The sequence below is a fragment of the Thermobia domestica genome, chromosome 4 (assembly GCF_964235325.1).
Source record: "Thermobia domestica chromosome 4, izTheDome1.hap1.1, whole genome shotgun sequence".
In the NCBI taxonomy this organism is placed as follows: domain Eukaryota; kingdom Metazoa; phylum Arthropoda; class Insecta; order Zygentoma; family Lepismatidae; genus Thermobia; species Thermobia domestica.
Window position 1 is genome coordinate 230,326,545 of NC_137457.1, and position 18,660 is coordinate 230,345,204.

Sequence of the window (18,660 nt, forward strand, 5' to 3'; positions counted from 1 at the left end):
AACAGATTTGTGCAATCGAGGATTGAAGTGTTGATTTCTAAGAGTGGCATCTCTATTTGCCAGCAAAAAGTCATTTTCATAATTTGCGATTAATGCCGCTTTGAATTCCTCATATGTACTAAGGTGATCACGTATTGCCTTAAACCATAAGGAACAAGGTGGGAGTAATACATGGGGTATTAATTTCATATATTGTGATCGATCGATAGACATTATATTGCATTCGTCTTGGAATTTCTCTAAGAAAGAAGTAGCATTCTCATTACACTTACCACTGAATTTGCTCATAGCTCGAATTTCACTCATTTTAACACTTAATTTGACCTTCTTTTTCTCATTCCTTGTTCTTGTTGAGTGATAGTTCCTATCCGTGGCATGCTGTGTCGTCACACCATCTATGTTTCGCTCATCAGTACTCTTCGGACAACTTTCTTCTAGTATAATATCTTCATCAGACCCCGGCGAAGGCGAGTTCATCTCTGGTGAGTGGGGAAATTCAAAGCGATCACTACCCAAGTTATTACGGTAAATGTTGTCTTTCGCCTGTAACGTTCTAATCTCTTCTTGAATAGTAGCTAACAACTGTGTATTTACACGTATGTTATTAGAGTTGTTGCTGACCTGGATCTTTTGCTGTTTAATGGAAGATTCTATTACTTCTAAATCTTTTTTTACAGCACAGATTTCTTGATTTTGGTGATTGTGCTTTTCTTGACAATCATCGGATATCCTTTTTAACTTTTCCTCGAACTGTGAGGATATGTCGTTCACCACCTGGACAATTGTCTGTTTTGTTTCATCTGATTTCTGTTCTATCCGTCTACTTAATTCTTCATTTTGCTTGTTAGCTTGGTCGAACTTCTGTTCCATTTCGTCAAACTTCAGTTCTATCTTCTGTTCCATGGTCTTGTTAGATTCGTTGAATTTCTGTTCCATGGTCTGCTTTAATTCTTCATTTTGCTTCTTTATCTCGGTAGACATCTGCATTAATTGTCGCTGTACAGCTAACAAGAGTCGATCCTCTGATGACAAACCGGGCGTTACACTAGTTTCACCTTGGTCACTAGTATTTGATTCCTGCTGCATTGTTTCGTTGTCCATTTTTCTTATGATTACTTTACCACTTCGCAATATGGTTAAGTTCGTATTCATTAACTGTAATATAAAAGTAAATTCAACCTTACTCTTCTTCTTCGGGAACTGAATTTACAAAGTCCCGGGTGAGGTAAACCAAATTTTTATAACGACTTATCAATAAGATAGTCGTAAACCTGGTTCGTTTGCTGAGATAAAAATCCGAAGTGGTAGTAATTCTTTGGCATAAAAATATTAGCTTCGATATTTTAATACCATTAATCTCACCTTTTTAATAAAAATGACAATGTCTATAAACAGTGTTAAACTGGTTTATTATTTGATATAACTTAAATATCCTTTTCTTAAAACTGTTAAGTACACAAATTCACTGACTAGATAACCATAAAACATGTCCATATCAACAACTATCCCATAATAATCTCATACATATATTAAAAACATTCTTCTTTTGTTAATATGAAATTAACGTTCTACTAAGTATAGTGCATATGTATGAGTACTTTCTGCCCAAGGTACAGGTAAATATTACACAAGCCAAAGTATTTTGTTATATATTCCTTATATGAGAGGAACAAATAAAAGATTAGGTAGATAGTAAAGGATATTTCAAATGTGAACAGTATTCGTCTTATACGTATAATAAACTAAATTAAATTTTCATGGAGCTTCCTAAATATTCGTAAAATACATTATAAATATAATAGGAATGGTGCCATGCAGGAAGAGCAAGAGAAAATACATTAAAAGAGCATATTTCTAGTCGCTAATCTATTGTTTAAAAATAAAAACTATAGTAAAACATGCAATGGATCCAGCTCACAAGATACTTTTTGAAGAAGACGGAAGTGTGTCGTGCGCAGAATAATTTTAAAGTAAGAACTTTGAGTAAAGTAGTCGTTATGAAAACAAGAAAAGAATGTTTAAATAAATAAAGAAATAAGAAAACCTTAATTAACGTGTGATCGATGTACTAACTTACGGATAGAAAGAAAGGTAAAAATAGAATTGCAATATTGATATTAATGTTTCACAATAATGGAATGCTAAGTTAAGAATGAGTTAATTCTGAAAAAAAAAAAAAAAAAAAAAAAAAATGAAACAGGCACGTTCACTAAAATCGAATAAGAAATCGATAATAGTAAGGTACGTTCTGACATAACAGATGAGTAAATATTTAAACGATTATTAGCTAGATGGTAATTTAAAAATATAAATAACATAAATTTCAAAAAAGAGCTGAATTTAAGAGTTCATTATCCAGTCGCTTTGGTTTTTCATTAATTTGTGGTTTTCCAACATTTTTTTTTTTTTTTTTTTTGTCACGTATTTTAGATTGATCTTGTCATTTCTTTCGTTTCACTTGCATTTCTGCGTCGTTCTTCTTAGGCTAATATTGCTAATTCCTGAGCTTATTTGATTTTAGTTATGTTCGTTATTGATTACTATTTTACAGATGACAGTCACAGTAAAAATGAAGTTGATGAGGAAGAAGAGGAGGGAGCAATTGGTGCATCATATTTCAATCACACTATTCGGAGAAGGAAACGACAGGCCGATGATAATAACTTTCCTCCAACCAAGACACGATGTCCTTTACTGCTTGTGGCAGATTATAGGTTTTACAAAGAGATGGGTGGAAGCAATACTAAAACAACTATAAACTACTTGGTAAAAGAACTATTGTCATTCATCAAGTGAAATAAATTTATGATATAACAACTAACATTGATTCAAAATAAAAACAACTAACCTTGTAGTATTTAATGTTATAACTGATAATTTCGAAAACTGTCTAGCGTTACCTCATACATTGCTTTTTATTTATGGTGGTATCTGCGTTAGGTACTACACACCTAATTTTAAGTAATACAGACGGTAAATAAATGAGTCTGGATAAGAGAATTCTACCTTGAAAGAATTTATCGTCTGAAATAACTCAAGTTAATTCTTGTAATAATTGAATTGTCACGTTTACTTTTGTTTCTTCTTGATTGGGAATTGGAATATTTCGGAAACTTTGAGATGGTTTGAAATTAAAAGCACGAAGAAATATGTAAGTACGAGAAAATACAATGTGTACTCTTAACTTTACACTCATAAGAGTAACGTTATAAATGTTTTTCAATGTTGAACACATTTTCACAAAACTAGTCCTGTATTACGTATGTACTTACAAAAGGAAGTTTCAGTGCAGGTATATTAACACCCGAAGAAAAGTGCTAGGTGGAATTCTAAGAAATGAACAAACTTCATGTGAGTTTCCCAGAAGTACTAAGGGAACAGGATTGTTGAAATAATTTAGAGCAAATGAAATGCATTTGGATGTAGTAAACTATTTTTTACAAACTACAAAGTTAGTTTCATTTTATTTTGAACAGTATATGTACATTGCATACCATTACTTGATGGAGAATTAATTTACTTTATAATTAGTGATGAGTCTCTTTTTGTTCTTATTTATTTTTGTTTAACATCCCACGATTATGCTGACTAATATAAGTAAATAATTATGATTTTTTTTTAAAGTACGTTTGTTTTATTTTGGCACGCTTCCCGCCAGTGCACTTGGTTTGCTTTTAAAGTACTTTCTGCTAGCACTCACGTGAACGTTTTAACCCAATAGTCGTCTTATTGCCTTTCTCGTGTGGGTGACGTTAGTTGTCAACCAGCCCATCAAATGAGGTCATTGCTATTTGGCGGTATTTGAAGTGCTTAGTTGCCACATGTGAACAAGTGTGCTACAGTGACTTGTGAATGGTGTGGCGTTTTGCTTTGTTTTCTAGCATATTGAACTTGCGGCGTGGCAAAAACGCGTTGCAGACAGATCCATCCTTTAGGCGGGAAGTGTGCCAAGATAAAACAAACGTACTCTAATGCTCTTCCACCGGGAATCGAACCCGGAACCACATGCACCGAAGGGGCATGCGCTAGCCGCTTGACAAGCGAGGAGGGCTGTGATTCATTTTCAAATGCCAGTGACTATACAGGATTAGAACAAATGGTCTTCCTGATTTCATTCGGATGCTGTGTTAAAAGTATAAGGCTTAGAGTACTGTAACATATAACGTGAAAAGGAAAACTCACTACGTTTCATTTAGGTATCGTCATTGGCCTTAATACACCAATTTGACCGCCAGTTGGATACTTGTGAAAAATGGTGGTAACAGGAGAGGAACGTGTATATTGCATGCTTGTATTCCATGCAAGATCACTAAGCACTGTCCAAAGACATTTCCGTATATTTCATAAAGAATTATTAAAAAAAGAAAAGACAATTCGTGATTGCTATGCAGTGCTCATAGCGAGTCATTTTTTTTAAACTAAAAGTTACTTTTTTTCAAGTTGGTCACTAAAAGTTACTTTTTTTTTTGTCAAATTTGTCACTAAAAGTTACTTTTTTGGGAGGTAAAGTGACTTTTTCGTGTGATTTATGTTTTGCATTGGGAGTTTTCTAAGGAAAATATAAAAATAAATGGAAAAAGGCAGAAACTTGTCACTCATTACTCTTCTGAAAGCTTCATTACTTGCTGCCACATGTGAAACAGTCAGCTGTATTCTCACTTCAGATTTTATTCTTTCTAAAGCACAGTGGATGGTTGGTGTATGCTTAACTCTCAAGGTGGGGTTGAGAACCCTTCTGTGTCTATTCTTTCTTCTATCATAATAGTCTTTTAGTTTTCCCTTGTAATAGTTAACGCTCCGCTCAACGTTGTGTGTGTGTGTGTGTGTTTGTGTGGTTCATCATGTTCGTCTTGTGTTATGCTTCTTGTATGTTCTTCTTAAGAGTAGGTGATGAATTTGAATATTTCATGGCTTTTTTAACTCTCAATGCTAAGTTTAATATAATGTCTGGGATGAAGAAATTAGGAAATAGGCCAGAACTGGTTCCACTTACTCAGAAGCTTCTTACATCTGCTAAATCTGCTTACCGTAACTACAAAGCATACTTAGAAAACGTAAGAAAAGAGGAAACTCAAAAAGAAGAAGTAAAGAAGAAAAGATGAAACAAAACAACAGAGAGGTGATTGAGAAATTGACAAAGGAAAAAAGGGGCATGATGAGATTTTGGTCATCTTTTGGTCAGTTTTTCGTGTGCTTTTGGTCACTTTTCAACTATTTACAAGAGACCAGACCACTATGAGCCCTGAGTATGCCAACTTCACAACAATTGGATGTTTCTGTAAGGAGAAATTCACGGAACGCCCTTCTATTTCCGACAAAACCATTGAGCGCATAAGAAAAAATTAAGTGCGAATCCCCAGCAAATCAAACTGTAAAGGCAAGCAGAGAGCTTGCTTTACTAGAGCAGCTAATGTAGAGAGTGTTGCGGAAAACACCCTTCTCAGATAATCGTGATGACTTGAAGAATTGGATCCGAGCGGTTGTGGGTGGAGTTGACCATTATATGCTTCGATATATGTAGTTGGATTTGAAAGTACCGTGAGGACGTGTGTTGAGGAACGAAAGCAGGGGATATCGAGCACTTGTAACTAAAACTTGGTCAGGTTTTCTTCCCATGCTGTATGTTTCACTATTCTACACCTTATACTTTAAATACCACATACAAACGAAATTAGGGAGAAAATTTGTGTATATTATCAGGGATTACCTGAGGAATATTTAGTCAAGGATTTGTATATATATTCAAGGTTTTTCTGAGGATATCTATGGAACTATGAATCTTCTGGTTTCTTTAGCCATAGAGTTAAATAATTACTAATACTAATAAAACTTTTTTTTAAGTAATACTTATTCCTCGACTAAACATTAGTCGTTGTTCTTTAACGAGGATTAAGAAGACAAATAAATATACTAATAATAAATGAAGCAAACAAAATCTACATTAATAGATTTTTGTTTCTGTTTAGATAAATAAGCTTTCCTGTTCCGAAGGGTAGCGTTTTCACCATTAGTTCGGGAGATCCGGAGCTTGTTTACCCAATTGATATAAATGCGGTTTAGGTCTAACGTCCGTGTAACGTGGGTTCCTATCACCACGGCATGGCGCGTCCTCAGGTTGCGGATCGAGGAGAAGGCCTCTAGATATAGAGGTTAGCTGCGAATATACTGAATAAGCAGTCGCGGACAGCCGGCTAGGAGTGGTCCTCCAGCTTGGGGGTTTGGGTAGGGCTAACAACCTCATCCTGTAAAAAAAAAAAAAAAAAAAAAAAAAAAAAAAAAAAAAAAAAAGCACTTGTTCAGAAATATTCACAAAAGCTTCGGACAAGGACTGATAACTTGGCACGACCCCAGCAAAAGAAAATGGACATGAGATTTGGAACATGGAATATTAGGAGTCTTTATAGGGCAGGCGCGTTAAAATCCGTAACGAGTGAGTTAGAGAAATACAGGATGGACGTAGTAGGAGTTCAGGAAGTTAGGTGGGAAGGAAATGGATCTGAGAATTCCGGAAATTATACGTTCTTTTACGGGGAAGGAAATAAAAATCACCAGTTAGGAACAGGGTTTTTCGTTCATAAACGTATATTACCAGCAATTAAACGAGTTAAATTTGTTACTGACAGACTTTCTTTTATTACTCTTAAGGGACGGTGGTGTGATATTATTGTTTTAAATGTACATGCCCCAACTGAAGATAAGGATGACGATATAAAAGACAGTTTTACGAAGAAGTGGAACGGATATTTGACCAACTCCCGCGATACCATATGAAGATTCTATTAGGGGATTTCAATGCAAAGGTAGGACGAGAGGATATTTTCAAACCGATTATAGGGAACGAAAGTTTGCATAAGGAAAGTAATGACAACGGTGTTAGACTCGTGAACTTTGCAACATCCAAAAACCTAATCGTGAAGAGTACAAAATTCCCACATCGCGACGTTCATAAATACACTTGGACATCACCAGACGGAAAAACACATAATCAAATTGATCACGTTTTAGTAGATAGAAGAAGGCAATCTAGCATAATTGATGTCCGGTCGTTTAGAGGGGCTGATTGTAACACTGACCACTACCTGGTAGCAGCGATAATACGAGAGAGGTTATCGTTGAATAAAGGTAATATTCATTGTCCGAAAACGGAGAGATTCAATTTAAAGAAATTAGAAGAGAGCCAAGTAAGAGAGAAATACCAGATTGAAGTTTCGAATATATTCTCGGCTTTAGAAGATTCGGAGTGCACTAGTGTTGAGGATACCTGGATTGAAATTAGAGATAGCATTAAAATTTCAGCAAAAGAAAAATTGGGACACGCGGAAATACGTAGGAACAAACCATGGTTCGACCAGGAATGCATAAAACTAGCAGAGAAGAGAAAACAGGCAAAATTACGCTGGCTACAAAATCCGAATGAAATAACTACACAAAAGTTCGCAGATATCAGGCGGGAAACTTCCAAAACTTTTAGAACAAAGAAACGCGGTTTTTTGAAAGCTAAAATTAAGGAACTTGAAGATAATAGTAAAAATAAAAACATCCGGGACATGTATAAGGGAATCAACGAATTTAAGAGAGGCTATCAACCTCGTGCTTATATATTAAAGAAATCTGACGGTACAGTTCTCATTGACACGGAAAGCATCTTAAATAGATGGAAAGATTTTTTTGACGACTTGCTTAACACGCAACCAAGAACTAGTGTGCGTGGAGAAAAGGTGATACACACCGCAGAACCGTATATTCCAGAACCCAACCGAATAGAAGTAGAAACCGCTATAAAGAAATTAAAGAAACACAAATCTCCGGGTGTAGATGAAATTCCGGCTGAGTTAATTTTAGCTGGAGGCGAAAAATTGTGGAACAAGATACACAAACTCATTCTCCTTATATGGAACAAGGAAGAATTGCCACAAGAGTGGAAAGAATCAATCATTGTTCCAATTCACAAGAAAGGCGACAAAACTGACTGTAATAATTATCGACGCATTTCTCTTCTGTCAACATCCTATAAAATCCTTTCAAATATTCTGTTAGCAAGACTGACCCCATACGTAGATGAAATTATTGGAAATTATCAGTGCGGATTTAGACGAAATCGATCAACTATCGACCAAATATTTACCATTCGCCAAATACTCGAAAAAAAGTGGGAATACAATACCCCGGTACATCAATTATTTATTGATTTTAGAAAGGCGTACGACTCGGTTAGGAGAGAAACATTATACAACGTTCTTACAGAACTTGGAATACCGAAAAAGATAATTAGATTAATTAAGATATGTTTAAATGAATCCCAAAGTAAAGTCTGGGTAGGAAAATTTTTGTCCACGAGCTTTCACGTCGAGAATGGCCTGAAACAAGGAGATGCGTTGTCGCCATTATTATTTAACTTCGTTCTGGAATACGCTATAAGGAAAATCAAAGATAGCAACCAGGGCCTACAGTTGAACGGTATTCACCAGGTTATGGCATATGCAGATGATGTAAATTTAATAGGGGATGATAGGAGAACAATAGAAAGAAATGCAGAGAAAACTAAATACATGGAAGTGCGTCGGGACCGGAATACAGCAAATTATGGATGCATTAAAATATTAAATAATACATTTGATAAAGTGGATAGTTTCAAATATCTAGGATCAATATTAACAGAGGAAAATCATATTCACGAAGAAATTAAATGTCGACTCAAAGCAGGGAATTCGTGTTACTAATCGGTTCAAAATCTCTTGTCGTCGCGAATTCTGTCGAGGAATTTGAAGCTTAAAATATACAAAACGATAATTATGCCTGTTGTTCTGTATGGCTGCGAAACATGTTCACTTACTCTGAGGGAAGAACATAGACTGAAAGTATTTGAGAACAAGATCCTGAGACGAATATTCGGACCCAAGAGGAACGGGAATGGGGAATGGCGGAAACTCCATAACGAGGAACTACATAATTTATATGGTCTACCAAACATTGTTAGGGTCGCCAAATCTAGGAGGCTTAGGTGGGCGGGTCATGTAGCTAGAATGGAAGAAAGTAGAAACGTTTTCAAAGTCTTGACTGGAAGACCAATCGGAAAACGACCTAGGCGCAGATGGGAGGACAATATTAAGATGGATCTCGCAGAGATAGGAATACAAAGTAGAAACTGGATGCAGTTAGCTAAGGATAGAAGTTAGTGGAGAGCTTTTGTGAACGCGGCATTGAACCTCCGGGTTCCATAGGCCATAGAGTTGGTTAGTTAGTTAGGTCTAAGGTAATCTATAGATCCATGTCTGATGTAGCCTTGGAGGTCAAAAGAGTCATAAAACGCAAGTTACACAAACAAACACTTTCATATAAACATAAAATCTGAATGTGTTCATGTTTGGGCATATAACAAAAGAACAGTGATTAATTTTCAGTGATATAAATAACTGGTCCAGGCCTCACAGAATAACGGAAGCAACTTCCTGTTGGGAAAGGAATCCAACTCAAAACCACACTTATCAGAGACGAGTGAGCTAACCAATTTGATTTTTTAAAACACTAGTAGATTTCTGTTTACATTTAGAAATAGTAATACAGTTCTGTATGATACGAGAAAAATATACATTCATATATACTTTGAGAAAATTTTATATATGTTTTCTTTCTCTTCCGAAGCCTTATTTCTAAAGCAACGTACTTTTATATTCGAATTCAGATTCTGCTATCGCTTTCCTTTGCCGTTCTTTACTGGTTCGTTCTCTGTACATATTAACATTAATTATGATACATGTTAATTACTGTGATTCGAATAATCTACAGGTGCTATCGTTAGTAAGTTTAAGATACAAGATCTATGTACTCTTACACTGTGCCCCTTTCTTTATTGTTTTCTTCCTTTCATCTATAATAGTGAGATTGTTACTACATATAGATCATAGGAAACATTTGTGCACCCAGGTTAGTCTATACTTTTTGTCTCATCTTGGTGTCAGGAATCACCTCCCAAATATGGTACTGTAAATAAGATTTATTTCAATAGAGGAATACCCGAGTGACACACTCGAAATATTGGATGTAATACTTAGTATAGGAATAATACAAGTAGATGAGTAATTCGGTATATTATAAAGTGTTCCATACGCTCTTTAAGTGCCCAGCAGAAAAAAAACACGTACCGTACATGCGCATGTACAACATGCGCCTGGAAAACCCTTGAAATTGGAACACTGTTTTACGCCTGATCATGTGCTCATGTTTCTTAAAAACATTGCGTGTTCAGTCCCTGGAAACGGAAAAACACAGGTAAACAAGGAAGAAGTGAACACCTGGTTTGTACCTGGAAAACACATGTTTTGTACCTATAACCGAACGCAACATCTGTGGACTGCATGTTTTGCAACTGATCTTAACGTGTTTTCTCTTCAACAGCAGCTGATCATCCGCTGAACATTGCATGTAAAAGGAAGAAGACCAGTGCTATTCTAGTATTGTTCGAGAGCACTGAACATGCAATGTACAGGGATCGCAAACATGCAGTGAAAGGGGAACTGGAAATAGGCGGTTCAGACGATACGAAAACTACATTTTTCGATTAGTTAACACTGAATGTACAGGTCCCCTGTACATTGCCTGTAGTAAATGAGAATGTTAAGTGGCACAAGCCCTCGATTCGATAGTGATTGGATGCGGATTTCCCGAGAAACGTGACGTCGCATGTGCAGATTGGCTGCGGTTTCCCGCCGAAAGTGATGGAGCGCATCAAGATAAGTGTAGATAGCTCTTTCAGTAAATGTTTTTTCGTAAACATTTTTTTGCGAATAAAGAATGGTGGAAGCGGACTCCCAGTCCGTTTTTATGTAATGTTTTTTTTAAGGACTAATGACATAATAAAACAGGAAGTAATGCAAAAAAAGAAAACTGTAATAGGCAGCACTGGGACTTCAAAATTTCATTTCCCTGCTGTTTCCCATTTTAAGCCCCGCCGCCCGCGATCCGACTTAAAATTTCAAGATGGCGGCCATTATTTCAAACTGGCGGGCATCTACACTCTAGGGTCCAGTTTCAGCCTCTTAACTAGAAACTTTCGGAGTAAAAGCACGATACCCGAAAATTGCAGTAGTAGATTTTGATGGTCATTCAACGTCAAATTTCAAGATGACGGCGATCATTTCAAAGTGGCTGGCATTATCACTATGGGGCGTAATTTTTGGCCCTTTAACTTGCATTTCTGAGGGTAGAAGAACGAGACACCGGAATTTTGCTGTATAGATTTTGGCGGCCATTCAACATCAAATTTCAAAATGTCAAGCATCTACGCTACAGGGCGCAGTTTTTGGTCTTTTATCTTTGAGGGTAAAAACACGAGACACCCGAAATTTGCTGTATAGTTTTTGGTGGCTATCAGACTTAAAATTTCAAGATGGCAACCATTATTTCAAACTAGCGGGCATCTACACTATAGGGCGCAATTTTCGTTTTTTTTAACCTGTCCCTGGTCTTTAGACCTACTAGCTGTGGTAATTATAAAATATGTACACTGTTGAATGAAACTTGAGTTCGAAATTTTGCTGAAAGAATAAGAATCAAGACTGAATTTCCAGCAACACAATGTTTCTAAACATACCAGTATCTGCTGCTGGTCCAGGAAAATATAAATTCGCACCTGCAAATTTCTACCCACACAGTGAGCCTTCCAATATTGTCGAGATTAGTCTGTTTTGCTGGAAATTCAAGAATTCATTCGAGAGCAACATGTAGCAGGACACTGCATGTGCATGATGTTGATACAAGCAACATACACCTAATAACAAAACAGTTTCCTTTTTTTTTTTTTTTTTTTAATGAGAAACCCATCTGAAAATGGCCTTTTCTCGGATTTAAAACATTCTGTCTACCGGGCATGTTTCTTTTATATTTCAGACAGTGTACTGTTTCTCTGTAACCTGCAAATACATGCTGTCACTACATACCATGTACAGTTCATGTTTATACAACCCTTTTCTGCTAAAACAAACCACCTGGAAATCCTATTTTCCGTATTAAAAACATACCATGTACCAGACATGTAAACGACAAACTCCTGCTAGATGAACAATTCTCTGGAACCTGCATGAACATTCGGCAATACAGGGAAAAAACAGCTCATGTTCACAGCAGATTTCTTTTGAAATTCAGCATAGCTGAAAATCATGTTAAAAAACGGAACACATTATATGTAATGTGCAGTAAATTTTCGTTCAACATTTAAAATACCGGCTGGCCTGGAACGCAAATGTACATGTTTACAATATCGGTGTAGTACAATGTATGTGTTGGAACCGTTACATACGCAGACACGTTTTCACTAAATACCACGTGCTACACATGAACTTACATTCGCTGATCTGCACATGTCTGCAGCCCGCAACATTTTCTTCTGAATATTGCATGTACATGCGCGTTGCACAGGTACTGATCAGTCAATGTACAGTGCACACATGTGATTTCATGTCAGGACAAGAATTATTATATTCAAAAACAGGTGCTATTTCCCGGATAAGTGCCTGTTTCTGTTCCGAACCATTTACTTTACATGTAACACCTGTAGCACATGAGCAAAACATGCGAAAACAGGCACTGTACATTGCCTGTTTTCTCTAAAGTTTTCATGAGGGTGATTATTTCAATGGCTTTGCTTCATCGTAGGAATATTTGATATTTAAGATTAATGTTAAAGAATGTAATACAGAATTATTAACATTTACAGATTAGCCTGATTGATCGTGTTCATAAAATATATGAAGACACAGTGTGGAGAGATAGGCCAGATCAAGATGGCTTCCGTGGTATGGGATTTGTTATCAAAAAAATTATGGTTCATAGTGAACCACACAGAGTTCGTCATGGAGATTTACATTATAATATGGTGAAAGATAAATGGGATGTTCGAAATTTACTAGAGGTAAGTGTTTGCATTCTCTGTTTTTTCTTGAAAAACAGAATTGTGACTGACCTGATGTCAAACTATTTTATTAACTTAGCAATATTTTACTAACATATTACTAAGGTTTGAGTGATGTTCGGATTCAGACGAATTTCTTTGTCGAAAATTTTGTACGTGCTGAACATTTTATGTACAGGGTAGGATTCAGAAGTAATGAGTCTTAATTTATACTGACGCGTGCGCACTCTGCAGCGCGCTCCGCTTGACAGCGACGGTGGTGGTGGGTGTTGGTTTCACAGCGCAACGCGGGTCAATTGGCTCCCAGCTTTCGGAGCGGTAGCATCGGCCTTAACAGTAGCTTCTATACGGTGGTGCTGACACGGCGATATGGAAAGTTCGTTAGAGCAACGCTACGCGATCAAATTTTTCTTCCAGTTGGGCAAGCCTCCTTTCGAAACGTTCGCCATGCTTCAACGGGCGTTTGGGACTGAGTGTCTGTCCTATTCTCAAGTCAAAATATGGCACAAGGCCTTGTCGTGAGGGTCGGGAAGAGGTGACTGACGAACCCCGGTCTGGACGCCCGTCGTCGGCCCGTACTGACGTGAATGTGCAGTGAGTGCGTGAGTTTTTGAACACGGGCCGGCATTTGAGTCTCTGCCAAGTAGCAGAAGCCCTGAACTTATCGGAGACAATGGTGCAACGCATTGTTACTGAGGACTTGCACATGCGGAAAGTCTGCGCGAAACTTGTGCCGAGAGTTTTGACTGAAGAACAGAAACGGAACCGAGTGCTCCGATGCGAAGAACTGCTGCAATTGTGCGAAGGCGATCCTGCCTTTCTCGAGAAAGTGATAACCGGCGACAAAACTTGGACTTTTCAGTACGATCCAGAAACAAAACGACAAAGCGCTGAGTGGCACACCTCAAACTCACCCCGTCCCAAGAAAGCTCGGATTAGTAAATCGAAGACGAAGACCATGCTCATCGCCTTTTTCGAAGTGACGGGGATCGTCCACTACGAGTTTGTCCCGCCCGGACAAACTCGCTGCTTACTACTAGGAAGTCCTGAAAAGAAGCGTCGCACGCAAGCGCATGGACATCAGGGACAGCTGGAAGCTTCACACTACGATAACGCCCCCAGTCACACCGCCTCCATGGTCACCGACTACCTGATCCGAGTCAACGTTCCTGTGGTACCCCAGCCTCCCTACAATCCGGACTTGTCGCCTCCTGACTTCTTGTTTCCGCCCTTAAAATCAGCGCTGAAAGGAAAACGTTTCGACTCCATCGAAGACATCAAAGCAAATGTCAAGGCAGCCCTTGCAGCCATCCCAGAACAGGCCTTCGGGGAAGCCTTTGAGTCATGGAAAAGCCGTCTACAGAAGTGCATTGATGCAGGAGGTGCCTATTTTGAAGACTATTAGTCAGTTGTACCGATCAGCTCAATCAATCTGTCTTTTTGAACGAAGGCTTTTGAATCCTACCCTGTAGTTGATTGATTAATATGAGATTATCTAAAAAAAATATTGAGCCTTTTGAGATCAAAATAGAGAATGTATTATAATTTGAAAATAAACCATATGTGCACCATTTTGTTTGATGGTCTTCTGCCGTTTTTCCGACATCATAATCCTGTCGGTGTAGAACCACCGAGGTTTCTGGTTAAAAATTGTGACACTTGGTTTATCTTTAAAAACTAACTTTAACACCATGAAGAAGTTTTTGGAGAGATCGAATGTATGTCTGATGGCTGTCTGGCGTTGTCAACATGGTATACGACACTGTTTCTGTTGACCAGTTCCAGTCATTTTTTTTTTTTTTTAATTGCTAGGTGCACTTGCGCTGATTGTCGATAGAATAGGTTGATTGCCATTCTACTCTGTGGCAGCGGCTCGTAGTGCATAATACCTTTCCAATCCCACTAAACGCACAGTATAATTTTCCTGGGTGTCAGTGTGGGCTTTGTCATAGAGTATGCTCGCTTCGACCACGATATTTTTCGCACATTGTTGTAGATTATCGACATTTTGTCATTGGTGATCAACCGCTTCAGAAAGGGCTCGAGTTCGTTACGTTTCAGTAGAGATTTGCATATAGAAATTCGATTGTGTAAATGTTTTTCAGTCAGACCATTTGGCATCCAAACATCGAGCTTCTTTTGGTAGCTGACTTTCTCCGAATGGATAAACACTGTTTAAGGATGAGTGTTTCGGCCATCGGCAGTTTCACGAGTGCTTACATTCTAGTTTTGCTCGATAATGTATCTTGCCCATATAGAACACAAGTCTCTTCAGTGTTCTATGCAGAATTTGCATTTTTATAGAAATAAATTGTTCGTTTTGCGGAGATGTCGTTTTCTGGATCGGTGAATTATATCTTAATTATGTAGATATAATTCGTTCATCTAACTAAACACTGGTATTTAATTATTTGCTTTTGGTATGTAATCGTATATGTTTTGTATCGGTCAGTGTTAATTCCTTTATTCTTTATTTTTATTGACTGCACGTGTTATGGTAAGATATCACTAAAATCACACAACAAAGCAAGAACTTAAGCATGCCTCATCAATCTCCATTATGAATCATATAGAACTGTGGGTATAAGAATTCATTTAAAAAATATAGAAATACTCATAAAAGAAAATACTTTTATTTCTTCGTTTACCAAATAAAATCAATTTGTTTCTTGCAGTATACAAGTGTACATCAGTTTAAAGCTACACCTTATCACTGTATTGAGAGCGGTAATAATAATTAGAAATAACGTAAGTAAAAGGCTAATAGTCACCGCAAGAAACAAACCACATCACTAGGAAGTACTTTCGAAGAACATCGTCTTCATCTTCAGCCTAGGCACACTTCGAAAAGGATTTAAACCATAGGAAAGAAATTATGGATAGGTAAAAATGCTTAAAAAGAATTTTAAAAATATGCGAAGCAAAAATCTTCTTGTCACTAGAAATAGGCACATGTTAATAGTAATTCACTTGTCACTGTTCCGTGTTGTTTTTCTTTTTTCATTACCTTGCAGATGGCTGAAATGAGTAGTAAAGACACTGCTCCAAATGGCATTTATGTCACCTTTATCTGAATTGAGTGCCTGTTTTCTCCTTATGAATGTAATAAGCTTCTTTAATTTTCCGTTCTGTTGCTGTTTCTGCGTTTTCGATCAAATATGAATTGGCATTGTTTGGGTATTTTCTTTGAGATGTGATGCCAATCCAGATAACTGTTGTAAGCTACGAGATTTGGATGTACGAATGTGCTCAGCGATTCTGGTACAAATATTCCTTTTTTGTTTGGCCTATATATATTTGATCACATTGACATTTAACTCGATAGACGCCACTACTTTGTTGGGGATCAGTAAAAAATGATTTTAAATTTGTAATATATTTTTCTATAGATTTAGGAGGGACTTCGGAGACTATGATGTTATATTTATGCAATACCTTCTTAATTTTTGCCGAAATACGTGGGACCAGGGGGACGCCAATCCATTTGTTCTCTTCGGCATTTGTTGTTGGCCAATAAGTGCCGTCGATCTCCCTTTGTACCACTTCAGTAATAAAGATTTTTGAAAACCATTTTGTTGTCCAATTTTAATTAAATATTGAATTTCTTGGTTGAGGTCACCAGGAAGATCAGAAAGTAGAAGAGCTCTCCTAAAGAAGTTTCTCCAAATATTCAGTTTCTGAAGCCATGAATGGGATGACTTAAAATGAATATACTTGGTACCAGCAGGAGGTGTACAATATACTGAAGTAACAAACTTATTGGCTTGTCTCTTGATAGTAATATCAAGGAAGTTAAGAGCTCCATTTTCTTCAGTTCCACCGTGAATTTGATTCTAGGATGTATCTGGTTAAATTCATCGAATAATTTCTTTAAATTCTGATATTTCTTGTACAGAATTAAGGTATCGTCAGCATATCGAAAATACCTGATATGAGGAAATTTTGGGAGAATGTTGGTTTCGAACTTGTCCAATACCAGGTTCGAAAATATTGCCCATGGCCAATCCATTGTCCTGACGAAAGATCGTGGTATCTTCAAATTGAAAAACATTATTTCTAAGGCAAAAAGCTATTAGGTGAGAGACCAAGAGGACGCTACCGAAATGAGAAAAAAATGTGCCCTTCTACTATCTCAGCATCATCAACGCAATGATTCTACTGCACACATAAGAAAGATAACAATGCAATTAAGATCATTTTTGCGTAGACATGAACTTTTTTGCATTAAAACCAACAAAGGAAACAAATATGTAATAATATTAAGGCAACAAGATAGTGAAAAAATCCATGAATGTGCTCGTAAATCCCGTTTCACCGTGTGTAAAGGCAATCCATTACATTCTTTGATAGCAATAACCAACCAGTTGATTAATAATTCTCCTATTATTCCTGACGAAGTTAAAACAAAACTAAAAGTCCAGCGATCCAGCCTTACTCATTATATATGAAGGGTAAGGGGAAAAAACAAGGAATGTCCATGTATGAGCTTTTTCGGGTGCTTTGTCCTATCTGTTGGTGACTCTTGGTACTATTTGACTGTATATGCCATGCATACGTAGATGTAGAAATGTCCATGTAAAAAGGGGCAAAAGATGTAACTAACCCTATTCTTTTCATGCGGTTTTCAATATTAAAACGCCGTTTTCTCGAAAATGCAGTTTTGTGACATTCCTTCTTTTCTCCCCTTACCCTTCATATGATCTTCCAAAAATACATAAACCCAACGTTCCGTTAAGACCTATAATAGCTGCTTTTCATCACACTACATACATACTTTCAAAATGGTTGTATAATAAACTTGCATCTTTTAAAATCCGTGTCAAATATGCTGTTAAAAATAACTTCGAGTTAAAAACATGTTTGAATTCGTTTGTTGCGGCGGATTCTATCAATATGGCATTCTTTGACGTAGTGGAGATGTATCCATCAATATCAGTAGACCTGGCTTTACAGGCAGTGGAATTTGCCTTGCTTAAAATAAAAGTAAACCCATACAAAATTCAACTAGTCTCTCAACTAATAGCTTTTTGCCGTAAAAATGTTTTTCAGTTTGAAGATACCATCTTTGAAGGTATTGCATAAATATAACATCATGGTCTCCGAAGTTCCTCCTAAACCTATAGAAAAATATATTACAAATATTAAATCATTTTTTACTGATCCCCAACAAAGTAGTGGCGTCTATCGAGTTAAATGTCAATGTGATCAATTATATATAGGCCAAACAAAAAAGGAATATTTGTACCAGAATCGCTGAGCACATTTGTACATCCAAATCTCGTAGCTTACAACAGTTATCTGGATTGGCATCACATCTCAAAGAAAATAACCACAACATTGGTAATTCGTGTTTGATCGAAAAAACAAAAATAGCAACAGAACGGAAAATTAGAGAAACTTATTACATTCTAACTAACTCTATGGCCTATGGAACCCGGAGGTTCAATGCCGCATTCACAGAAGCTCTCCACATTCATAAGGAGAAACCGGTACTCAATTCAGATAAAGGTGATAAATGCCATTTTGAGCGTTGTTTTTACTACTCATTTCCGCCGTCTGGAAGGTAATGAAAAAAGAAAAACAACAGTAAACAACAGTGAACAATGACAAGTGAATTACTATTAACATGTGCCTATTTCTAGTGACAAGAAGATTTTTGCTTCGCATATTTTTAAAATTCTTTTTAAGCATTTTTATCTATCCATAATTTCTTTCCTATGATTTAAATCAGTGCTATTCAACCTTTTTTTGCT

General features: G+C 36.9%; 1 protein-coding gene across 2 annotated transcripts in view; it reads left to right on the top strand.

Annotated features, from left to right (window-relative positions):
- The window catches only part of Tace (ADAM 17-like protease Tace), a 126,932-nt gene that overhangs the window by 63,385 nt on the left and 44,887 nt on the right, over nt 1-18,660 (top strand). For both annotated transcript variants that reach the window (XM_081755543.1, XM_081755544.1), the window contains 2 exons: nt 2,552-2,766; nt 12,713-12,907. In XM_081755543.1, the coding sequence (XP_081611669.1) occupies nt 2,552-2,766; nt 12,713-12,907 (410 nt within the window). The remainder of the gene's footprint in view (nt 1-2,551; nt 2,767-12,712; nt 12,908-18,660) is intronic.